General features: G+C 52.7%; 1 protein-coding gene and 3 pseudogenes across 1 annotated transcript; all 4 read left to right on the top strand.

The window, feature by feature from the left end:
- Window positions 1–1044: 1044 nt before the first annotated feature.
- On the top strand, window positions 1045–4769 carry LOC115850683 (uncharacterized protein SPEM3-like). The gene is given in 12 exon segments (XM_060291244.1): window positions 1045–1182; window positions 1332–1389; window positions 1508–1962; window positions 2046–2284; window positions 2326–2512; window positions 2544–2768; window positions 2770–3205; window positions 3241–3814; window positions 3816–4198; window positions 4201–4447; window positions 4449–4647; window positions 4649–4769. Coding segments are annotated over 12 exon segments (3177 nt in total). The 3' UTR covers window positions 4685–4769.
- Window positions 4770–7179: 2410 nt separating this feature from the next.
- LOC132594272 (transmembrane protein 102-like) lies at window positions 7180–8804 on the top strand (annotated as a pseudogene).
- A 304-nt stretch (window positions 8805–9108) lies between these two features.
- LOC132594337 (uncharacterized) lies at window positions 9109–11898 on the top strand (annotated as a pseudogene).
- Window positions 11899–12594: 696 nt separating this feature from the next.
- On the top strand, window positions 12595–15116 carry LOC132594273 (fibroblast growth factor 11-like; annotated as a pseudogene).
- The last annotated feature ends 10127 nt before the right edge of the window (window positions 15117–25243 follow it).

Here is a 25243-nt window from a genome sequence, read left to right as displayed (position 1 = left end):
ACGGTGCTGGCCGAGGCCTCGTACAAGCGGGCCCCGGCTCCCAGCTCAGCGCTGCTCCTCCGCCCCTCCCAGCCCCTGCCCGACGTCCAGGCTACCGAGAACCCTCCACCTCCGCCCACCTTCATGCCACTCAGCCGGAACCCGGGGGGGCAATGCCAACTACCAGGTGTATGACAGCCTGGAGCAGAAGCGGCAACGGCAGGAGAGCCAAGCATGGGCCAACTCGCTGCTACCTTCCACCTCGGCCTCGAGGCCCTCTCTGCACAGGAGCCAGACTGGGAAAATGAACTGACCGGCGGCAAATGGGGGCGGGGGCAGGGGGGGGCAGGGCATGGAAAGTTTAATAAAGAGCGCCAGAGTCCAGGAAACATTGGTGGTCTGTGGCTTGGAAGTGCCACTCCTTCTGCCAGCCTGGGTCCCTGCGCTTGGCTTCCTGCAATAAGAAGCCAGTGTCCCCTTCTTGGCCTGAGGGTCCCCTTGGTTTAGTGGTCACAATCCTGCCAGCAGGCCCCTCCTGGTCCTATACCATGCACTAAGTACATCTGCAGCTGCAGACTCCAAGCCACTGGTCTCTGGGCACCTCCTCTGTGTCTCAGCTCTCCCTGTCCCCAAAGAGCCTCATACAAGAAGCTGCTTCCAAACTGGGAGGTTCCACATATGGGCAGGTCCAGCTCCAGGCCCAGTGAAGGGCATGAAGAAGGCTGAGGCTCTGGACTCCAGCCAGGCCTTCAGCAGGCCTCTGAGGCCGAGGTCTTCCTAGTCTCAAGAGGGGCCAAGAGACGGAATGTGTCATTTGAACAAGTGAGTCAGTGGGTGGTGAGCAAATGAATGACCACTCGAGGGGAGGTGTGCCGGCCACCGGGCCCTGTTTGACTGTCCAGGCTCAGCTTACCTGACCCTGGTTACCAGGGAATGCTACCCTGGGTCCTCCTTTTCGTCCCCCTCCCTCACTGTGACCTCACCACCTGCCCCATTATGACCCAGTCTGGCTCCCAGTGACTATGTGGAGGCCAGGGGACCCAGGCAGTCCTTGGACCCCCGGCCATGGGTGAGCGAGCCCTCTGCCGAGCCGAGCCATGCTCTGGCACCATCCCCAGGAAATGCCAGGAGCTAGGAGACTCAATTCTTTTGCTCCTGATCAGATTAATCTTCCTCAACTTGGGGATGAACGTGGTGACTATGGTCAGGGCAGGATCTGGGCAGCGGAGTTGGGGGAGCCCTGGGGCCTCGAAGGGGCTGAGGTTGGGAGGGCTGCTGGGGTGTAGCCGGACAAGGGTTGGATTTCAGGGCTAACCCTGCTCCTGGTCTCCCCCCTCCCCTGCTTCCCTCAGCTCTGGAGGCATCTGAAGAGTTACTTGCGGGTACTTTTCAATCGTATTTTCCCCAAAGGTGAGTGGGCGCCAGCGTGGGCTCAGGGGATGTGGGCCTGTCCCCTTTCTTCTATCCCTGCCTTGATTCTCAGCCCCTCAGGAAGCCAGGCCCTGACCCATCTCACCTTTCCCCGCAGACAAGCAAGCCAGCTGTGTAGGCAGCCATCGCATGTGCATGCGCTGCTCCGTGGATCCCAAGAACCTGTGCTCAAGAGTTTCTTCCCGCTTCCGCCATCGCCCAAGCTTCCTGCTCGGGCACCCAAACCACCACCCAAACTCCTGGATACCAGACACAAATGACGAGAATGCTTCTAAGTGCTGCTGGATGCCGCCTCAGTGTGGATGGGCTGGGGCTTCCACGGAGGCTCCACGGGGACTGTGGATGGAGCGGGTAGTGGGAGCTGGGGAGGCCCCTCCGGTCACAGCCTTAAAGTCCCAAGCCACCTTGTACTCCAGGCAGGAGACATCTTCCAAGCTCCAAAGGATGAGCAAGGTGGACGTGGTTCCACTCCGCCTGCCCCAAGACAGCAAGGCTAAGACACCAGACTCTGACCCAGCCCAGGTCCCAGCCCGGGCCCAGACCCACCCCCCAGTTCAGCCCCCTGCGCATGCTCCTGCCAAGGCCCAGGCCACCTCCTCAGCCCACCCCCCTGGGCACACCCGCCCCCCACCCAGGCCGAGACCTGCTCCCGAGGCCACGCCCATGAGCACACTTCCGCCCAGACCCAGGCCTTCTCCCTAGTGCACCCTACTGGGAACACTCCTGCCAAAGCCCAGACCTTCTCCTCCACCCACCCCTCTGAGCACGCCCCACCTCAGGCCCAGACTTGCTTCACATTCCACTCCCCTGAGCACACCACCCCCCAGGCCCAGAACCCCTCCCCAGCCCTCACCCCTGAGCACAGCCCTGTGCTGTGACACAGGGCCCTGAGCACAGCCCTGTGCTGTGACACAGGGCCCTGACAAACACTCAAGTCCCGTCCACCACCCCTACGCCCATCCTAGGTTCTATTCCCTCTACCTTGTCTGCCTTTAGCCAAGGCCTCTCCTCCGGCCATGTGGTCTACCATGACCGCAGGGTAAAGCAGAACTTATTCCATGTGTGTCTGCCTCAGAATTCTGGGTATTCCAGAAAGAACTTGCTGCTGGATGCTGCCTCAGTGTGGATGGGTTGGTACCCCCTCCAGGCCCCAAGAGGGGCATGGTCTGGTGAGCTCTGGTACAGCAGAGCAAACACTGAAGCAATGTAGTAGGGACAGTGCCAAGTCCTCCACAGGATCCATACTGGGTTACCTGGAGTTGGGGAATATGGAAGGGAAGATCTCAAATGATGCCAAAGACAAATTTGTACAGTCCAAGACCTTCCCTTACTGCAGCTTCCATCCTTGCAGTTCTGAAGAGAAACACAGACCCCCAGACTCCAGTCTACCCCACATTCCTGGTGTACTCCAAGGATGCTGCACCTTCTCAACCTTGCTTCCATTCTCCAACCAGTGCCCAGAGCTCACCATGCACCATGCCTCCACCATGCACTCTTTCTCTGCCTCTTGTTTCTCCCAGATCCTTTGTCCTTCAACACAGCAACCACCAGAAGCCCTCCACCTTAATACAACCCCCCACCTTTCCCCCAACCTCCAAGTCTCCTCAGTCTGTCCTCTCTTCCCAGGGCCCCATCCCTCCCCAGTTATCCACTACTTCCCAAACCCCAAACAAGCCCCAACCCCCTGAACTTCATGAGAGTCTAGGCCTCAACCAAGGCTCTGTCCTCCAAAGGACCCCAGGCCCTTCAAAAGACTGTAGAGTTTTCAGAAACCCAGGCCTTACCCCAAATCCAAGCCTCTACAAGGACCCAGGCCTTATCCAAGACCAGGCCTCCATAAGAACCCAGGCCTTACCCGAGACCCAGGTCTCCCCAAGAACCCAGGCCTTGCTCAAGATCCAGGCCTCCACAAGCTTCCAGGCCTTACCCAAGACCCTTACCTCTACAAGAATCCAAGCCTTTCCCACGACTCTGATCTTCAGAAGAATCCAGTCATTACCCAAGATTCTGGCTCCCAGAAGAGCTTAGGTTCTACTCGAGATAGACGTTTCTTTAAACGCCCATATCTCACCCAACGCTCTGGTCTCCACAAGAACATACCATTTCTCCAAACTTCTGACATTCAGAGGAGCTCAGGCTTTATGCATTATTCTGAAGTCTATAGGAATCTGGAACGAAAGCAAGAGACTGTACTGTATAAAAGTCAAGAGCTCTCCCAAAAAACTGGCTTCCATAATAGCCCACACCCTTCTCAAGATTCTGGATGTGACAAGAGTACAGGTAATGCCCAAGATTCAGGAGTCTCTAGGAGTCCAGACTTTACCCAAGATTCTGGGCCGGAGAAGTATCCATACCTTGCCCAAGACTCTGGAGACAACAAGAGCTCAGGCCTTTGCCAGGAATCTGAAGAGCCCAGGCCTTGTTGAAACCCTTCGGCTCCATAAGGGCTCAAGCCTTACCCGAGACTCAGGAGACTACAAGAATCCAGGTCTTACCCAAGATTCTTGAGTCTACAGGAGCCAAGGCCTTACTCAAGATTCTGACCTCCATAAGTATCCAGGCCTTACCCAAGCCACTGAAGTCAAAAGGAGATGTGGCCTTACCCAAGATGCTGGAAATTACAGGAGCTCAGAACATACCCATGTCCCTAACTAACATAAGTACTCAAGAATTAATCGTGATGCTGGCCCCCGTAAGGGTCCAGCCCTTACTCAAGACTCTGGCTTATCCAAGAGATCAGGCCTCCATAACAACTCATGCCTTATCCCAAACCCTGGCCTCCACAAGAACCATCTGGAACTGACTCTGTCCAAGTTTTGGGCCCACATCAGACCCGAAAGTCATTTATATCTGAGGCAGTTCCTCGAAAGGAGGATGCTGGGCAGCACATACCATGGACTTCTGTCCCACCCAGTCAGAACTCCTGCTCTCCCAGGGCTCAGGTGGTCTACAATGACCTGCAAATCTTCTCAGAGGTACCTGTACTAATTGAGCTCCAATCACCCTCCCGGCGAGCAGGCAGCCAAGATTGGGTGTACCACAGTTCCTCCAGCCTGCCAGAACTATCGCCAGATGTCTACACCTCCCAAAACCAGCTGGAAGCCCTACTGTCCTGGGTCAGGCACCCGGCTAGGACATGTGGTCTTTGACGCCCGCCAGAGACAGTTCAGAGCAGGCAGGGACAAGTGCGAAGCTCTGTCTCCCAGGCGCCTTCACTGAGAGACATCCAACAACTCACCAGAGACCATCAAGGAGTGGGGATATCAGTGTGTGATGAGCAACTTAGAAAAAGAGGGGACAGATATGCATGAGGAATAAAGAGACAAGAGAAGTGTTCTGTGGGTGGTTGAGGACATCCACCCCAGCCCAATTCCACAGGACCTGATGAGGACCTAAAGTATCCCTGCTTTCCCTCCATCGCTGTCTAGCTAAATCCGTTATCCCCAAGGCCCTAGAGCTGCACTGTCAATTACAGTAGCCACTAGCCAAATGCCTGTTGGAATGTAAGTTAGTTAAAATTAAGGAAAATTAATTCTGTTAAAAATTAAGTTAAAATGTTAAAAATTCTCTTCCTCAGGGAACAGAATTTCCCTGGCATCCAATTCTGTTCCCTGGTGGTCCAGTTGTTGGGACTTGGCGCTTTCCCTGCTGTGGCTGGGGTTCAATCCCTGGTCGGGGAACTCAGACCCCGCAAGCTTCATGGCTTGGCCAAAAAAAAAAAAAAAAATTCTGTTCCTCAGTGCCATGACCTTCTAAGGGCTCAGTAGGCACATGGAGCTAGCGGCTACTGCACTGGACGGCACAGATTTAGAACATTTGCATCATCATGGAAAATGCTATTGGAGAGCAGTGCTTTAGAGTTTAGAGCAATTTTCCTTTCCCTGTCACCCACCCCCAGCATCTTAAAGCTCCCCCAGAGCCTAGAGAACTTTGCTCTTTTTAGGGTGGTTCAGAAGCCACCCTCTGGGGAGGAGGTAAGATGTGGGGCTGGACACCTAGTGCCTGATTTCCCCAGACTGTGAGAAGAGCCCAGGCTTCAGTTTTCCTCATCTGGTCTCTTGGCTCATGACCAGATGTACGGAAACTTGCCTCCCCTGTTCTGGGCTGTGTTTGGGGCTCTTGGTTACTGAGGGAGAAGACCTCTCTTTGTCAGTGACTAGGAAACCTTGTGTTTTAGGCTCTCCAATTTGAGCCCTGGATTCTGAGGGTCCCCTCCTTCATAGGCCTCTAGATATTTCGAGGTGTCTCCACTTAAAATTCTTGCCCATGGACTTAGGCCTAGTTCACTGTGGAGACAGACCCCTAGGAAAAAGGAATGTTAGAAATCCTGGTCCAGTATGCATTGGTCTAATCTGTGAGCATGTCTCTGGTGTCCTATCTTTCTGTCCTATTATTCTGAGTCCTAGGTTCATCCTGGACTTAAGCTGTGTCCATGATAGCACTGGTTGCTGAAAGCCATTTCCTTCCCCTGATAATTTTTCATTGCCCTGCCCTAGCCCAGCTGGAGTTTCCTCTGGACTTGATTTTCAGTCCTGATAACTCTTCTGTATACACACATAAACTGCGAGATTCCAAAGTGTTTTCCCTGACACCACTTGTGTGTCTGTGGTGGGCAACACTAATATGTCCCTTCCCTGAGTCAGATGTCCATCCCTGTGTCACTACATGCACACTATCGGTGTGTTCTTGTCTAACGTTACCACCACCGATTCCAAGGAGATACGTCCCAGCTGGAGAGCCCATTTCCAACAGCTCTCTGGCTGAGCTCTGAACTTGGACAAGTCATGTGCAACCTTTCTAGGCTTGCAGTCTCATCTCTAAACTGAAGTTATAATTGCATGCAAGAACCCTTCTAGATTTAAATGACCAGGGCTCCTCTACTCCCAAGTGAGATGTAGAGTCCCCTATTTCTCTGCATTCCCTAGTGTATGTCCCTCATTATTGTTTGCTATTCAGATCCATCCTATTAGGCCTCTGTTCTAACCCCAAGGAGTGTTTGTGCGCTTCACCTGGCCTTGTAAAGACACAGAATAGTTTATCATAAAGACACAGAATAGTTTATCATAAAGACACAGAATAGCTTACCTCCATAGAAACTACAACTTCCATCAGGCACTACTTCAACGGAACAGGAAAGGATGTGGGGGCGTGGCCCCAACGCCCTGGTAGCTTTGAAGACAAACTACAACTCCCAGGATAGCCACGAGATCTCTGCCCAGCGAAAGGAGTGACTGAACTCTGACTGGAGGCCGGGCTGGTCCGGAACCACCCCGACAGTCTCCAGAAAGGGGCGTGGTTATAATTTAAGGGCGTGGCCTTACAGGCAGCAGGAAGAAGTTACCTGTTCAATCTTCCTATCCATTCTCTTCCCAGCCTTTGTAGCTAACCCTAAGAGGGAAGCTGCAAACCACTAGCCTCTTCTGAAAAAGAGGTAAGGGGACGTAGACAAGGGGCAGCGAAGGAGGCTATTGCATTCCTTAGGAGGGGCCAAACAGCTACTTTCTACCTGCTGAGTCAGGTGAACCGTTCCATGGGGGCGGGGACCAGCATATGAGAAAAGGGCAAGGACGGAGGAGGTATTTATTTGTTCTCTTTCAAGACTAAATTTAGGGCCCTTCGTCTGCAGACCCATTGGCGGACCGTGTCTTGGGAACTCTCTTGGCCTCTGGAAGAGCCAAGAACGGGGGCCAGTTTTCCGCAGCAAAAGGTAAGGCCCGTCTGGGCTTCCTCCCGTTTGTGTATTTCCTAGCCCCCAAACGACAGAGCCATATGGCTTCCGCGGTCTGGGGGAGTGCTCCCTGGTGGGGCCCACCGCCCCCAGCCCCAGCCCGGCCGCTCACGGACATCGACTTCTGCTCTGGGGCGCAGCTGCAAGAACTAACCCAGCTGATCCAGGAGCTGGGTGTGCAGGCGAGCTGGAGTGAAGGTCCCAAGCCAGGACCAGATCTCCTCCAGGCCAAGGACTTTGTTTTCTCTTTGCTTGCTAAGTAACCCTCCCAGCCTTCGGGAACTTGCAGCTCTCAGCTCCGCCTCACCCCGCCCCGGCTCTGGATCACGACTTTACGATCCCTTCTCTTTCCTTAGGTCTCGTTCACCGCCGGGACCCTCGCTTTCCTCCTCAGGCAGAGCTCCTGCTGCTTCGTTGCGGGATTCGCGAGGGCTCCCTGGATCTGGGGCCTGCGCCTCTAGGTCCCTACGCTCGGGGACCTCACTACGACGCCGGCTTCACACTCCTGGTGCCCGTGCTTTCGCTAGATGGCACTGGGCAGGAGCTGCAACCGGACGTGGGATCGTGTTACACATGGCTCTTCCTCCCAGAGCAGGTACGCGGAACCTCGGTCCGGGAGGCATGGCAGGATTGCCTAGGACCCCCACTCCCAGGAGGACGTGATTCGATCCATCCAGCCCAAAGCAAAGAAACTCTCAAGGATCCGCAAATCTCCGTGGACCAGCTACACGTCACTGAGCCTGAGGCACACGAGTCTTTGGAAAACTCACCTAGTAATGTTTCAGTGCCAGAGTTGCCTCAACAAGACGTAACCGACGTTGGCTTTCCCTCACCACTGAAAAAAACGAATGGTGACGTCACCAAAGCAACCGACGTTAGCCCAGTGCCACAGCCGTTGGAGGGTCCGGAGGCATGGCCCACATTCTGCCCCGCCCAGGTGGCTGCCTGGTTCTCTGTTTCGCTGGCTGCGGTCACTGAGTCCCCGTTTCCGGGTGCCCCGCGCTTGGTTCACGCAGCCCGCTACGCGGGGGTCACCACCATCCTCCTGGCTACGACCGGGCCCCCGCGCCGCCTCCTGCTTTTCGACTTGATCCCCGTGGTGTCTGTGGCCGGCTAGCCCCAGGGGCCTCGGAGCCACTCGTGGGCCGGCCCGCTGGCCTCGGAGTCGTCTTCCTTCTACCTGGTGCCCGGCGGCGGCGGCACAGAGCGGCCGGACGCCTCCGGCTGGCAGCTCTGCTTCGCCCGCCAAGAGCTGGCGCTCAAGACGCGCATATCCGTTCCCCTGCTGCAAGCGCACGCGGCGGCTCAGGCGCTGCTGCGCCCTCTGGTGGCCAGGACTAGGGTCGCGGCGCCCTACCTCCTGCGGACGTTGCTCTACTGGGCGTGTGAGCGGCTGCCCGCGCCCTCTCTGGCGCGAGCCGAGAATGCGGGCGCCTGCTGCCTCGGGCTGCTGGATGAGCTGGGCCGGGTGCTCGAGGCCGGGACGCTGCCCCACTATTTTCTGAGTGGCCAGAAGCTCCGTGCGGGGTACGGCGCCGCTTCGCTGCTCGGGGCGTTGGCCCTGCTTCGCAGGGACCCTGCCCGCGCCCTGCGCGCCGCTGTGGAAGAGGCCAAGGCTGCACGCAAGGGGGGCGGCTTAGCCGGCGTGGGAGGCGGGGCCCATTAAAGGCGCTGTTCCTACTAACCTGGAATGTGCGTCTGTTGGCCAGCGGGTTGTGGAGGGGACTGCTCTCCCCTCACCTGGGAGACAGGCTGAGCCCTTTGGGCCTGAAGAGCCCGTTCTAGAAGGCCTCCTCGCCGGTTCCTCCGCTTCCTCCCACCCTCCTCCCGCCCCATCCCTGGCACAGGTCGTTCCATTCTGGCCTCTCCACTTTCCAAATCTGTGGCCAGCACCCCTCCCACTCCGGTGCAGCCTCTGGCATCCATCTCCCGCCTGTTCTTATGGTCTTTTCTCTTAGGAGTCAATAGGGATGGGGGTAATATATTTGCTGAAACAACGTGTAAAGGAGAAAGGTATGGAGACCAGGGACTGACCAATTTGTCTCACACAAAAGCAGAGACATTAAGGAGGCCGGATTTCACCCCAGGCTAGACCTCACCACCACCGCTATCTCTTCAGTTATTCCCCCCACCTTCCTCATCCAGTTCTGTCCTCCATCCCGGGCAGTAGGGTCCCTTTCTCCATTCTCGGGGCATCCGCCATTCCATCTATCTAAGCCCAACCTCTCCCCCCATCCAGAGTTCCATTCAGTGAAGTCGCCTCCTTGTCCCTCCTCCTCTGAACCCGGAGACATGCGAGACATGCGGCCTTGCCTCGGCTCCGCCTGTCTCTAAGACCGTCGCCACTCCCTGCCTCCAAGGAACCCCGGGGTTCCGCCCGCCCAGCTTCACCTCCCCCTCTTTCCCGGCGTCTCCGCCTCCTGCCCCGCCCCCGGACCTGCTCTCGGGGGAGGGGAAGCCGTTGTCGCTGCCGCCGCCTCAGCTTCCCACAGCCGCTACCGCTGCCGCCGCTGCCGCCGCTGCGCTTGGTCCAGCCGCCAGGCCCAGTGCTCACTTCGCCAGACCAGGGCTTTCTGCGGAGACACTCTCACTCCTTCCTGGGGTCCGGGACGTCTAGCCGGGCGTGGGGGGAAGCTCCGCTTGTAGGGTACAGGGAGGGAGGAGCCTGGAACCGGAGCCAGCGCCAGCCGTCCCCGGATCGACAAGAGAGGACAGGTTGAGGGGCGTCGGGGAAGGAAGAGGGGGCGCTATAGGCAGTCCCAGGGAGGACAAGGAAGCCCTGTCGCAGAAAGCTCTGATGCGCTCTGACTTATAGCGGGTCTGTTCACATTTGGGGACCCGTGACAACGTGGGTGCACTCCTCTCTCGGGGGGGCTGGTTGGATTGGAGGGCGTGGGATCTAAACAGCACCAGCTGTCCCTGAGGAAATTAGGGGCTGCCAGAAAAAAAGAAAAAAGCCAAAAACCTATGCTCCTTATTCCGAGGTGACACAGGGCCCTCCAGACAACCACCTGGTGTAACCACTAGGAAGGGCGGATTTGGAGGTGACTTCAAAAGGAGTGGATGGTAACAAGGTGAGGAAAGGGGCTCAGCAGCTGGAATGCTGTGCCACTAGAAATGGGGGTGACTTGGTAAAAAGCGGTATCGTCCAGAGACAGGGTCTGGGAACCTCTTCTTGCTGATTGGCGACAGTCTGGATATTTCAAGGCATACTTTTTTGGGGATTTCAGTGAAAAAAGTGGGGGATTCTTCAATTAGAGGGTGGCAAAAGAAAAGACACCAAGGTTGGGTTCTTCCTAGACACTGGCAGCACCCCAGCAGGGGTGGGGTGAACTAATATCCCCAAAGCTAAGGACCCACACCCTTAAAATTACAAGAGTGGCTTTGGCAGGAGTGCACGGCCCGGAAATAGGGTGGAAAGGTGCCTGGGGATATTGGAACCACATCCTGGAAAATTTGAGGGTCTTGGCTTTGGGATAGTGTTAGTGGGGGACAGGGACACTGGAGATCAGAGAAGGGGGAGTTTTCTGTGGGGGGCAAAGGTCGAGGGTGGGGTCAACTGAGAGGTACATAGGCTGCTGGGTCTGGCGAAGCTAGCAAGAGGCCCAAGGGTGGGAGCTGGTGCCTGGGGTGGGGGTCGTCTAGGGCTTATCCTCAGGTCCCGTGGGTGAGGCGGCGAGTCGGACCGCAGAGTCAAGAGCATGTCCTGGTGAGCTAGCGGGCTTCTCCGGGGTGGCCCAGCGCGCTCCGGGAGCCTGCCGGTTTTGGGGTGTCTCCTCCCGGGGCGCCATGGCGGCACTGGCCAGCAGCCTGATCCGGCAGAAGCGGGAGGTCCACGAGCCCGGGGGCAGCCGGCCCGTGTCGGCGCAGCGGCGCGTGTGTCCCCGCGGCACCAAGTCCCTTTGCCAGAAGCAGCTCCTCATCCTGCTGTCCAAGGTGCGACTGTGCGGGGGGGTCGGCGCGCGCGACCGGACCGTTGCCCGGGTGAGTGGCTGGGGTGGGGTCTCCGGGCCGGGAGTCTCTCTGCCTGGGAGGTTGAGGCCAGGGACTTGGAAGAGTGGGGCCCGACTGACGGGGACTGCCCGAAAGTGAAAGGGGGTGGGCCTGGACCATAAACCCTCGGCCAGATGATGCCTCAGTTTCCGTTGTCTCGCGTCCATAACCCCGAGTCTCCTCGCTTTCGAGGGCAAGGGGAAGGCTTGAGGGGCTAAGCCTGGTGCCCCGAAGCCTGGAAGCTCCCGCTCGCCCCCCCCCCCAACACAGGAGTCCCCACCCCCACCATCCTCTGACTACGTGCCCTCTCTCTCAATGAGAAATTCTTTCAATGCCGAGCGGAGGGGCCTGGGGGTTCCGGAAGCCTGGGTTACCCCGAGGGTTTCTGCGGCTCCGGAAGCCCCGCCCCCGCCCCGGTTCTCCCGCTCCTCCGAGCCTTGGCTCCGTTCCTCCTCGCCGAGCTTGCCTGGCTCGGTACCAATCTCCCCAGCTCTCCCCCGGGTGTCCTTGCAGCTACCTCGCGAGTCCGCCCCTCTGTGCGCCCTCCTCCCGTGACGTGCACTTCAAGAAGGGAGCTGGGCACTCCCCAATGACCGCCTACGCGGCTCAGAAATCGGGCCCCACGGGCTCAGGAGACCCTCTGCCGCGAGGAACTCAGACACACTACACGGCTGGATACCCGCACGGAGACTGGCGGTCGTACCACCTACGAGGGGGTACCGGGAACTCGGCCGCAAGCGCCAGGCAAAGAGAGTTGTGAAGGTTAAGCCTGTGGTCCCCGTCCCGGTGCGACAGGCGGGAAGTCCCTCTGGCCTCGCTCCCGTCCGCTCTCAGCTCCCCTAGGGGGAGACCCTCCCACTCCGCCGCTGGCGTCCTCCTCCCCCCGCCGCCGGCCCTCCGCAGTGGTAGGTCAGCAGCCCACCCTTTGTGTGGGACCCAGCCCCACGTGAGTCAGCCTGCCTCACCAGCTCCCTGGCCCCCTCCCCCATTTCTTTGGTTTAGTTCCGAATATCCCCCATCCCAGGCGGGTTACCTGGCTGAAGGGGAGAGGCTGAGCCTCGGGGAGGGCTGGGCCCCCGCGAGCCAGCAGACAGACAGACAGACAGACAGATGGGTCAGTGTCAGACAGGCTGGCGGTGGGCCAAGGCGAGGCCCGCGCGAAGCGAGCGGCAGCTGCAGCAGCAGGTGCTGAGTCAGCGTCAGGTCCAGTCCCACCCCCACTCCTGAGGGTGCGACCCTACCCTGGGGTCACCTTAATGCCCCCCACATTCGCAAACACACTGCCCTTTCAGCAGCTCTGCCTGTCTCCCTCTGTCCTCTGCGTTTCCATATATCTCTCCCTTTCCTCTTCCTTCTCCCCTCCCCCCATTCTGGTTGAGCTGTAGAGTAGGAATTAAGCCTTTAAATAAATTTCAATCAATTAAACTGAAAGCTGGTTAGAGGAAGCAGAAGGGACCCACACCCCAGCTTCCTCTGGAGTCAAAGAGAGGTGGGAGAGAGCTTGCTTAGAGGGTCAGGGAGCTGGGGCCCTGGGACCCTCTTCCTTCCCTCCATCCTCCTTTCTTTCTCTCCTCTGATCCCGCCAAGTGTAGCAATGTTTCTGGGAACAGAGATGTCATGTTCCAAGATGAATGTCTCTCTCTCCAGAGCCTCAGCTCAAAGGCATCGTCACCAAACTGTTCTGCCGCCAGGGTTTTTACCTCCAGGCGAATCCCGATGGGAGCATCCAGGGCACCCCAGAGGACACCAGCTCTTTCAGTGAGAGGGGAATCCAGCTACTGGGTGGGAAAGGGGAGCGCAGGCATAGGAGATGACCATCCTATTGTGGCTTCAGGTTCTGTTGTTTTCAGTCTGGCTCCTTGACCCCGCAAAGGAAGAAGTAGAACTAGGACCATAATTGAGGGGGGGCTCAGATGGGGATTGGAGGCTTGAGGTACCGATACCCCTTCTCTCCACCCCCAGCCCACTTCAACCTGATCCCTGTGGGGCTCTGTGTAGTCACCATCCAGAGTGCCAAGCTGGGTCACTACGTGGCCATGAATGCTGAGGGGCTGCTCTACAGCTCGGTGAGACAAGGGGGCAGAGTGGCCTGGAGTCAGGGGACTCCCCTAGCTACAACCTTCCCAGCTACAGATATTTTGCAACTCAGGGATTCCTCTCCCTCCAGCTCTTGCCGACACCCTGTCCTCACTGCCCGCTCCCAAGCACCTCCTGTAGCCTCCCTCCAATCCCTTCTCCTCCAATAGCCTCCTAAATACCCCCAGGCTCTTTGAATGTCCAACTCTTTCAACCTTTTAGGACCCCTGTGTCTTCTCCAACCTCCTCTAGACCTCATTATTACTCACTTCCCCAGAGTCATTCAGGATGCTGGGGAAGGATTCAGGAACTCCTCCAAGCAGAAATTCCCTCCAGGTGCCCTGGATGGTGAGAGGTTGGGAGTAGAGCAGAGAGAAGTTATCTTCTTATCCCAGGCCCCCAGAAGTCTAGTTCCCGGCCCTCGGGGGGCCACCAGACTCTTCCTCATCCTCCCTTTCTCCCAGTTCCTGTGTGGACTCAGAAGTTGGCTCTGCCAGTCTCAAACATATGGATTATATCCTGCCTTGTTCTTCCCAGGGCTCCCTTCTGTTCAGTGATGTGTCTTTTTGTGTTTCTGTCTGTGTGTGCCTTTCTGGGTCTTTGTCTCCTCAGCCACATTTCACAGCTGAGTGACGCTTTAAGGAGTGCGTCTTTGAGAATTACTATGTCCTGTACGCCTCTGCTCTCTATCGCCAGCGTCGTTCTGGCCGGGCCTGGTACATGGGCCTGGACAAGGAGGGCCGAGTCATGAAGGGAAATCGAGTCAAGAAGACCAAGGCAGCCACCCACTTTGTGCCCAAGCTCCTGGAGGGTGAGTATGGACCCCCAGGGAAGAGGTGGACCACATGGGACGGTATTGACCTTGACATGGACATTTAGTGACACACAGCTAAGGGGCTATAAGTGTTTTAAGAGGACACATGCTATGACAGATCAAGCCAGGAAGGCTTTGGCCTTTGGAGGTTTGGGAAGCTCTCCTTCTGTGGGTTCCCAGCGGAGCAGTGTAGGGGAAGGGAGCCCTTCCGAATGATCACATGTGACAGTTTTTCCAAATGTTTAACTATTACATTACATAGCTTGCTGGTTTTCCAGCCCTCTATAGTAGTTACTTCCCTGCCTGCCACTCAGCCCCAAAGCCAAAACCACACATTTTATTCTTTGGGTAGCACAGCACCCCACTGCTAGGTACTAGTTTCCATATTGGTCAGCTTTCACTACCATAACAACCCCCCCAACTCATTCCCCAAATCGGTGGCTTATAACAAGAAACATTCCTTTTTGCTCTCAAGTCTGCAGGTCAGTTGCATCTCTGTTCCAACCTGTGGGTCAGGTCCTTGCCCCATGTCTTCCCACTCCTGGGCTCAGGCTAAAGGAACAGCTGTTGTTTAGGATATGTCATACTCCTGGCAGAGGATCCAGGAAAAATAAACTTGCAATGCTTTTAAAGCTTCTGCTAAGCTATGACACATGTTGGCTCAAGGAAGTTACATGGCCAAGCACAAAGCCAATGATGTAGGGCAATATATTCTGAATCATTTTAAACAAGAATAGAGTCTCTCACAGATATCAAGGAGCTCTTGATACATTCTTATATAATCCTTTGTTAGGATGTGGATTGCCATATAGTCTACGATTTGTAGCTTATTTTCTTTTTTCTTTTTTTCTTTCTTTATTTGGCTGCGCCGGTCTTAGTTGCAGCATGCAGGATCTAGTTCCCTGACCAGGGATCGAACCCAGGCCTGCTGCACTGGGAGCGTGGAGTCTTAACCACTGAACCACCAGGGAAGTACCTGTAGCTTATTTTCAAGTTGTCTTTTTAAGAAAGAAAACTCTTAATTGTAATACAGAAAATGTATCATTCTTTTCTTTTAGAGTCAACATTTTTGTATCTTGTTTAAGAAATCTTTCCCTTCCCCAAAGTTCAAAAGTTATTTCTATTAAAGTTTTCTATTAAAATTTTCAGGGGCGTATTTTTTTTTTAAGAAGATGTTGGGGGTAGGAGTTTATTAATTAATTTATTTGTTTTGGCTGTGTTGGGTCTTCGTTTCTGTGTGAGGGCTTTCTCTAGTTGAGGCAAGCGGGGGCCATCTTCACCGCGGTGCGCGGGCCTCTCACTGTCGCAGCCTCTCTTGTTGCGGAGCACAGGCTCCAGACGCGCAGGCTCAGTAGTTGTGGCTCACGGGCCTAGTTGCTCCGCGGCACGTGGGATCCTCCCAGAACAGGGATCGAACCCGTGTCCCCTGCATTAGCAGGCTGACTCTCAACCACTGTGCCACCAGGGAAGCCCCAGGGGCGTATTTTTAACATTTAACCATCTGCAGTTGATTTTTGCATATGGTGTAACGTAAGGATCCAATTTAATCTTTTCTTCCATATGGACTGCCATTTTTCCAGGCCTAATTTTTGAATTGATGTGACATACAAGCCATATCACATACCATAACATCATACGTACGTGGTTCTGTTTATGGACTTTCTTTTTATTGGTCACCTACTTTATCACTGCATTGACCATAATGAGCCATGGTATCTGGTTAAGAAAGGCTCCCCTCTCTTTTTTTTGTTGTTTTTTTGTGTTTCAACCAGAAGTGTTCTGGCTATTTTCACCCTTTTACTCTTTTATGTCAAGTTTGGAGCCATTTCAATCAAGTCCCAGGAAAATCTCTGTTGGGTACCAGTCTGTTCTCTTTACACGGCCAGCTCATTGAACCCTCACCACTACCTGATGAAGGTCAGTGTTATTTTCCTCATACTACAGCTGAGATGCACAGAGATGGACTGCTGGCACACAGCTGCAAAGCAGTAGCTCTTCTGCATGCCCCCAGCACCCAGCTCACCCAGGCAGCACAGTGGATACACTGATAAACCTGAGACCACAAAGCCTGGGTCATCTGCAGAGTCACTAGCAGTGCATGCTGTCACTTTGCTGAGGATCCCTGGTGACAGCAGAAACCATGCATGTTTCTAAGTTGACCATCTAAGTTTCTAAGTTGACCAACTAAGTCAGTTCATTCTCATTGACTGAAAACCAAAACAAAAAACAAACAGGAAACTGACCCCTGGAGATAGTTCATATTGAAAAAGAAGGCAGGCTGGCAGTGGGTCTCCATAATAGAGGGGAAGATGTGTGTGTGTGTATGTGTGTGTGCGTGCGTGTGTGTTGGTATTCACATCAGAGCAAATGACTAGTATCTGGATTGTCTCATCAATTCCATATTTCAGTTCTTGAAAGAGCAGGAGGTAATCTTATTACTAAGAAGATTAAGTCACTCAAGTTCTCTATCCTCTTAGTTCATGGGAGTACTATTTAAGGCCCTTCATTTGCAAGGTTATTTTGAGCAAAATCTATGTAGAGCAAGTGGCCCTCCATACTGGGTCAGCAGCTTCAACGTCACTTGGCAGCTTGATAAAATGCAAATTCCTGGGCCCCACTCCAGTCCTACTGAGTCTTATCACAGGGTGTGAGGCCCAGTAACCTCTGTATCAACAAGAAACCCCCTCCAGGTGATTCTGGCGCTCCTGAAGGTTGAGGACCTCTGGTGTAGGGCATCCACCACAGCACCCAAAGCGGTCAATTTTCAGTGAATGCTAACAAGTTTGGTCAAAGGTCACAGAGCTAGTTCATGGAAAGCCTAGACCTTACTTGGTCTCTGGCCCTACTGAATAACTTTTTTCACCAACTGGAGTCTTATCTCCAAGGATCAAGAGCTGCAAGGTCGGATATTTGTATTAAATAGATCACCTGAAAATATTCAAGTTTAGGGCTTGGAAGAATAACAGAGGTGAGCCTTAGGCCTGTGAAGCACCATGGACAATTCTTAGCTTTTCATTTAAGACTCTTGTAGGTTGAGGCTGGGAGGCTGACCAAGTCCAATGTACACATGGCATTCTTAGAGATGCACATGTCTGTGTATACAGCCCCTCGAACATAGGAGTTGCTAAGGGTCCATTATCCGCGAGTGGGTTAAATCTTTACTGCAGTTGTCAGGCTGGCTTACATTGGGTTTTTTATATTACAGATAGCTTTGGGAACAGCAATCTTTATTATAACAACATTAAAGTAAACAAACAAAAAACCAAATCAATAATAGTCATATCTCTCTCAAAGAACTGTTCGTTTCTCACTTTCCATTGTTTAGCTCTTTGTAGACAAATCTTCATCTCATCCCATCCACAGTGAACTCCCAGTTTTGTGCTCTTCTTTTTCACTGACTTTATCATAAATATTTTCTGTGATGTTCCCTATTCTTCATAATTGTCATTGTGATGTGGCTGGAAAAGATTGCCTCAAACTGAGATAACGGGATTTAATTGTAGATATTTATCTGGCTACCACTATTTCCTAAGTAACTGTGTTGTGGCTACTTTTCTATAAGTCAGATTTTCTTCTTGTTGATGTTTTTCTTTAGATTAACTTCCTAGAAGTGGAATTACAGCAAAAGAGAGTATAAACACATCTGACTACTGGAGCGATAAGAAAGATGTTTCCCAAAAAAGCGACCATTTCTTTGTTAGCGGCAATGTATAAAGAGGCTTGTTTTATAAAAAGTAGTCCTCAGCATTGGATGTCATTATTCAACTCCCCTCCAACTTTTTTTTTTTTTTTGCCAGTTTAGTGAGCATGTAAGTTTACCCTGTTATCGTTGCAATTTTCCTTTTTGTAAATCCTATATCCCTTCTTCCTTCCAAAGACATCTGGTCAAACGGGCTTCAGAGAGAACTCATTTCAATTAGGGTGTACGTGTATGTGTGTGCATGCTGTGTAGCTATGGTTCTTTGTATCTGGATACATATAAGAGTCCGAGTATCTGACCGTCTCTGTGTGTGCATCCGCTTCCATGTTTATGCCTCAAAGAACAGACGTGTTGTGGAGTGTATATGTCTGGGGTTCTGCTGCGGACCTTGTTTCTGAGAATGTATTCCTTGGAGTATGCTCATGTGTATGTGTGAATAAATTGTAGCGTGGAATCGTGGAGGAGACGCAAGTAATGAAATCAAACACAGACCACTTGTGGCTTAACACAGTTCTCTCATCTGTACCTTCCCGCACAGCTCTGCTAACATAGGGAACCAATTAATGAATACCAAATAACAGTGAAATGTTTAGAAGAGTTGGGACGATTTGGAAAAAAGTGGACAGATCCTACAAGCCTCTAGTTTTCATGCAGAAAATAAATAAAGCTTCAGTGGGCTGGGACTTTGAAAACCATTTATCAAATGAGTGATACTGGGCAGTGATACATACCACCAACAAAAACCCCCGCCCATGCCTCCATGCTCTGTTCTCTCAGTCTAAAATGAAGATCGGAGCAAAGGATGCTTGTGAAAGTTAAATAAGATGATGCTCATAGAAGGTGCTCAGAAGATGTGGTCTCCTGTAGGAAAAGGAGTGGAGGGGACCCAAGTCCCAGGCCTAGGGCCCCAGTCTCTTCTCAGACTCTGAAATAGACAATGACGATTCCTAATTGTAAGTGTTGCCAAAGGTCTTCCGAAAATACCTTAACCAGAGCTAAAAATCTTACATGTCATTGCTAAATACATGTAGTTTGGAGGTAGACCAAAGTCTTCAAACCATGGGGTTTATGATGAAAAGATAGTCAAAGGTCCTCATGGGGTAGAGGGAGCTGGAAATCACTGACACAAATCTGTAGATTTCAAACTTCTAAAAAAAACCAATAGAACCACCCACCCCCAACCCTGTCAACACACACACACACACACTTTTATCCAAACAACTTTTACGGGGAACCCCAAGCTATGAAACAGATGGGGGCAGGGGCAGAGGCAGAGGATAGGTGGGCCTGCCTACTCCTCTCTGGAATCTGACGAGGGGCTCCTGGGGCACGTCCACACACCCTGGAGCCCCCCAGGTGAAAACCATGCATCTAGATAACCCCAGAGTCCCAGCCAGCACTGCGACTCTCTAAGGCTAAACCGCAGTTTCCAAGCAGTAACAGACCGGCTAATGTTTTCTGAGAGCTTCCTATAATCCAGGATCTGTGCTTAGCTCCTGACACATGCTATCTTATATTGGCCTCACATGTTCTCCAGGAGGAAGACCCTAGTAGTACTCTTAGGATCCCCATTCTCAGCTGAGGAAGATAAGGCCCGATGCAAGGATACTGGGCATTATAAGAAAAGTGTCCAAGTTCATTCAGCTTGAACATCATGGAGCCAAGAAGCAAACCTAGATAGTCTGGGTCTCGAATCTGTGTTCTTAACCCAGCCTGTAAAGCCTCCCAGTTTTGAGGGGTAAGTAGCATCTTTGCGAGTTAAAGTTTCCAATTCCCCATCAATTGACACTGTAACACCATTTTTAGTTTTGGGGTTTTTTTTTGTTTGCTTGTTTTGTTTTCTTTTGCTTTGTTTTTAAGAAGAGGTATGGGAGTGACCCCCAATTCACCTCAATCTCTTATCTAAAAGAGATTGTGATCAGGCCAAAAGAGTAGAGCTCAGAGTTACTGTCTAACTTGAGGATCAAGCCATTGACTTTGACAGCAACCATGGCTGCTGGGAAGATTGTTCCTGCAAGTATTTTTTGATGACAGGACAAGGTGGGAATGGAAACAGAGAGTAGTATCTGATACCTCTCAGGGCTTTAAAACCCACCTTATTGGAGTCCCCTGGTGGCACAGTGGTTAAGAATCCATCTGCCAATGTAGGGGACACGGGTTCGAGCCCTGGTCCGGGAAGATCCCACATGCTGTGGAGTAACTAAGCCCATGCACCACAACTACTGAGCCTACGCTCTAGAGCCTGCGAGCCAAAACTGCTGAGCCCACGTGCTGCAACTACTGAAGCCCATGCGCCTGGAGCCCATGCTCTGCAACGAGAGAAGCCACCACAATAAGCCCACGCAACACAACGAAGTGTAGCCCCTGCTCGCATGCAGCAATGAAGACCCAATGCAGCCCAAAAATCAATCAATCAAAAAAAAAAAAAAAAAAAAAAAAAAACCTCCCCTTATTTACCAGGCACTACACTCCAGTGAAGTAGACAGGATTATCCCCATTTCATGATGGCAAAACTGAAGCTCAGAGAAAATCTGCTGGAGATCCCCTAGGTCAGAAGCGTCAGAGCCTGGATTTGAACCCAGCACTCTCTGACCTTCCATCACTCTACACGAGACCTTGGGAAGAGTGGGTCCTTGCCCTTCTTCAGAGCCTTCCTCAAAGCCTTCCTTCTTTGCCTGCTTCCACCATAGCCCTTGTCACCAGCCATGCCAATACTTGTTGCCACTTCTGCCTCTTTTACTACCCAGAGAGCCTTGGTGGTAGAGTGTGAGTACACACAGGGCCCTCTGTGAAGGTCTGCTAGGGAATGAACAGCCCAGTCCAAGTAACCCAGACCTCCGAGGAGATGAGAACCACTCCTCCACGAAGGAAGGATCTTAGATTACAGGAAAACACCACTGGACTGCCCAACACCACTGGACTCCAAGCACTGAGAACCCCTCCGGCCCCTGGAAATTCACACTTCCTCCCTCCCACACATGGTGGCCTTCTTTGGTCTCTGGGAAATCCCAGGGCAACTTTTGACTTCTAAGTGGGTGCCCAGGAGCCAAATTTTCCCCCAAAGTTGAGTGTGTGATGGGGTATTCAAATTCTCCCAGCAAGAAGGACTCTTGTCTGTCTTTCCCTCTGCTTCAGGACCAAATATCGCACAGGACAGTGTGTTTAAGAACCTGGGATCTGGAGTCCACCAGACATGGGTTTGAGTCATGGCTCTGCCTAGCTCTGCGATTTGGGGTAAATTAACCTCCTTAACCTCCCTGAGCCTCCAAGAGGAAACAGTTAGTAACTAACCGTGACCGCACAGTGATGTTTTGAGAGTCAAATAAGGTAATGCACAGAAAATGCTTAGCACAGGGCCTGGTTCAGAGCAGGTGCTCAAAAGGAGTGGAGCCTTGAAATTGAGGCCTGCCCTCTCTCAGAGGCTCTGAGCGGCTGGTAAAGGAGGAGCCGGTGGTCAGAGTGGAGCAGGGAGAAGCTCACCTGTGGGGGGGGGGGGGGGATGGGCACAGGAAGGGAAGCCCAATGCTGAGTCAGTGGGAGCTGCGGAGGGCACAGTGACTCAGACAGATGTTCCCATTCAAAGAACCTGCCCCAATATTAACCACAGGAAGCAGATAAGAGTTCAGGCAGTAGGGCCTTTCCATGGTAGAAACCCACGGGCAGTGTACTAGGGAGGTGGAAAGGGGACACCAGGGTGGGCAGGGAGGGGAGAAGATTAAACTTCAGGCTGTAAAACAGAGAGGGAGACACAGGGCACAGTCTCTCCCACAGCCCCTCGGAACGAGGTCCAGGAAGATGAAAAGGGCAAGCTGCCTGGGACCAGGAAGAAGCCGGCTCCAACTTCAGTAGAACACCCTCTTTCCTGTAATCTAAAATCCTTCCTTCATGGGCTGAGATCGGAGAACGTTAGCTGAAGCCTAGAAAGAGAAGAAAGGAACTCGGGTTGACTGAGCCTCTACCCTGCGCCCAGGGCCAGAACTTTATAATGAGCTTTATCTCTAGATGCCTCTCTTGTGTCCACACAACCCAACACTGCAGGACAGCACCCCCGTTGCATATCTAGGGGCCCAGATGAGAGAGACGGCACCAGCTAGACGTGGCAAAGCGGGGCTTCAAACCCAGACCTATATGGCTCTCTCAAACCTGTGCTTTTCCTTTCAGAAAGGCAGCACCATTCTTAAGCACTGAAGCTGTCGGTCCTGGGTTCAAGTTGACACGTCTGTCAACCACTAGATATGTTAACTCGGATCAGTCACTCATCTCTCTGGGCCTCAGTTTCCCTGGCTATAAACCAAAGAGAGTAGTGGTACCCACTGCGTAGGGTGTGGTGAGGATTGAAGGAGTTCAAGCCAAGCCTGGTACAGAGTCAGTGCTCCATTTATGTCGACTGTGGAGCTTGTGCTCTTCTCAATAAAGCCACTCCCCAGGAGAGTGGAAGAAAGCACAGCTGCCCCCACCCCATGTAGGCTGCAAAGGAGAGAGCCCTGGGCTTGGGGGCTAAGGACATGATTTCAGAGCCCAGTCCTACACGTTACCCGGGGTGTCACCTTGGACAAGTCACTGGACGTCTCTGAACTTCAGTGTCCTCACCTCTAGAATGAGAATAGTGAGGCTACCAACTGTGCAGGGTAATGGTGTCATGCCGGGTAGGTGACAGCCCCTAGCACGGTTCAGAGGAGAACAGAGACCAGGAGGCAGGGACTGGAATTGCCCTGTGGTGGAGACTGATGAGCTGTGGGCAGTAAGAAAGAGAGGGGAAGGGGCATGGAGGAAGGTTCAGATGCCCAAAAGGATCCAAACCCTACTGCCAAACCAAGGTGGGCATTTCCCAGCCACAGAGAGAGATTATGATATTCACGGAGCAAAGATGGATGGGAACATTACAGGACTGGGGTCCTTACCCTTTTCTGTCATCTTCTGCTGAAGGTGGCCACCAAGAAACTTATTGTCCACAGAGACCTTCCCGCTGTGTAACCCAGGGGAAGTTGCTCACCCACTCTGTTCCTTCTCTTTTTGGTGTCTGCGATAGGAGAATGATGTTCACAAAGCTCCTGACTGGGAGGGATGAGAATGAGGAGGAATAAACTACTGGAAAGGAAAGAAGTAGAAGACCTTAGCAAAGAACCCCTCCCCACCCCCGCCAGGGCATTCAGTGGTATCTCCCTTCCTTCGCTCCCTGGCTGGGAGATGGGGGCCTGAGGACGTCACAGGAAGGTGTGGCAGAGGAGGACCAAGCCACAGAGACCAAAATTAGCAACAAGTTGGGGCAGGGAAACCCTGTGTGGGTGCAGCTCTGAGGGAGGCAAAGCTCCAGCATGGGAAGGTGGGTGTGGACTGCTGTTCCCTCCCAACTTCCACGGGGTCAAAGTGGAACCAGCATGGGCTGGGGCTGGGGGGCGGGCCGGGGGAGTAGGGCATGAAAGATCCGGGATCATATTCCAGTTGTGTCTGTGTGAGATCGTCTATTTGACAAAGGTGTACTGAATACACTTTATACCCAAGGCACTATTCTAGAAGCTAGACAAGGGTATGACAGGAAGAAGCCCAAGGGCCTGACCTCAGAGAACTTCAAGGAGAAGAGAGATACAAGGCAAAACCTGACCATGGTCCAAGGGCGAGACCAGTGAAATGCCATGAGGAGTTCAGAGGACAGAGCTGGGAAGGGAGAGAGATCCAGGTCAACCATCTGAGCCAGAGCTATGAGCATCACAGTTGGAAAGGACCTTAGAGGTTTTCTGATTCAAACGTCTCATTTTCCAGATTAGGAAACTGAGACCCGGGGAAAGGGAATTCTTTGCATGAAGTCATGAAACGTACTGGCATCAGCAGAGCCAGCTGAGGACCTAGGTATCCTGACTCCTCAGGCCCATCCCCAGCACTATCATGGTTCCATTTACACCCCTGACCAAGGCTGACAGGTGATCTAGCAAACGGAGCTCAGGTAGTCCAGGACAAATCCATTGTCAGAACCGTAAGAACTCAACATACTCAACCATGGCCTTCAGTTTCAGGTAAGATTCAATTCAGCTGCACAAAGAAACCCAAAACATTCCAAGTTTTTGCACCCTAGTTTTTAATCTCTCAGGCGAAAGTCTGGAGGCCTGAGGTCCAGGCTATAAGAGAGCTCTGATCCACAAGTTTGCCAGGGACCCAGGCTCACTCCAGCACCCTCTTTCCATCCCTAAGTTATGGCCTTGGTCCTACAGCCTCGAGTGAGGGCACCTGCACTCCAGGCAGCAGGGCAGGATGAGGAAGAAGAGGGGGCAGACCTTGTCTTTTAACAAGGGTTCCTGGAGGCTGTCACATGACACATCACTTTACAGCCTCCAGTGGGAGGCTGGAAAATAATTTTTATTCTGGGTGGGCATAAGCCCAGCTAAAAGTTCTGTGACAATGGAAAAAGGGGAAAATGGATAGTTGCCTTTTGTTTTCACTCCTAAGTTCATTTTCTGGGCCATGCACCTTCAGCCTCTCCTTCCCCAGGTCCTAAACACCCTGGATGGAGCCCTCCCTTGTTGCTTTGCCTTATCAACAGCTTGGGCTATAATCACCCTCCTTCCCCCAGCCCCACTCCCGCACCTTCCCCAGCTCAGCTGCTGTTGCCTGCTTCTCTGGTGAGCCAGGGGGCCACGTGGAGGTGGACAGAGGCAATGCTGGATGGATTAGGAGGCCTGGCATCCGAGTTCTAATTCTGACTTAGCTCATCACTTATTCTACGATCTTCTTCTAATTATACCCCCTCTCTGGACTAAGAGAGAGAGTGCATTTCAGATCCAGAGGAGGACAAAATGAAAATTAAAGGGAAAACATCACCCAATTTACCCTACCGAGAACCCTGTCCATAGACCCAAAGATGTGTGTATCATCTTTTGAGCACTCGGGAAAGCTTTGATAATGGCAAAAGACTGGAAACAATCCTTTAATTGGGAGCTGGTTAAGCACGTATACCTCTACACAATAGAATGTTCTGGAACTTATAAGAAGGCTGAGACCACTTTATGTGCGCTTATATGAAACAATAACCAAAAATACAGTAAGTACTAAGAGCCAGAGACAGAACAGCATGCATAGCAGGAAACCATTTGTGTGAAACCATATGCACTCAGAGTTACATACTCCCTTGTCTGTGTGTAAAATTCCTCTGGAAGGATACTCCAGAAGCTGTCTCTAAGGAGAGGAACTCATGACTGGAGAAGACAAAGAGAGGCTTACTTTTTACCCTAAGGGCTTCTTACATTTTACACCACGAAGCTAAGAAAGAGAAAGGAAACATTTCATGATAAGTATTTAATCTTGGGCTCAGAGAGTTTTCTTCTCTAGACCTTAACTTTTAGAAAAGGTGAGAACACTTGATAAAGCAGCTGAGGCCCCACCTGGTTCAGCTCTGTCCATGATCATTGTCACGGCTGCCCTCAAATCCACCAGGATCCATGACCCTCCTCCCTTTTGATGCGGCTCTTGTGAGGAAGAGACTGCAGATGCTGGGGAAGAGGGGAGAACCTGAGAAGGAGGCTCTGGGTCT

The sequence above is a fragment of the Globicephala melas genome, chromosome 20 (assembly GCF_963455315.2).
Source record: "Globicephala melas chromosome 20, mGloMel1.2, whole genome shotgun sequence".
Classification (NCBI taxonomy): domain Eukaryota; kingdom Metazoa; phylum Chordata; class Mammalia; order Artiodactyla; family Delphinidae; genus Globicephala; species Globicephala melas.
This window is presented reverse-complemented; position numbering and strand designations above follow the sequence as displayed.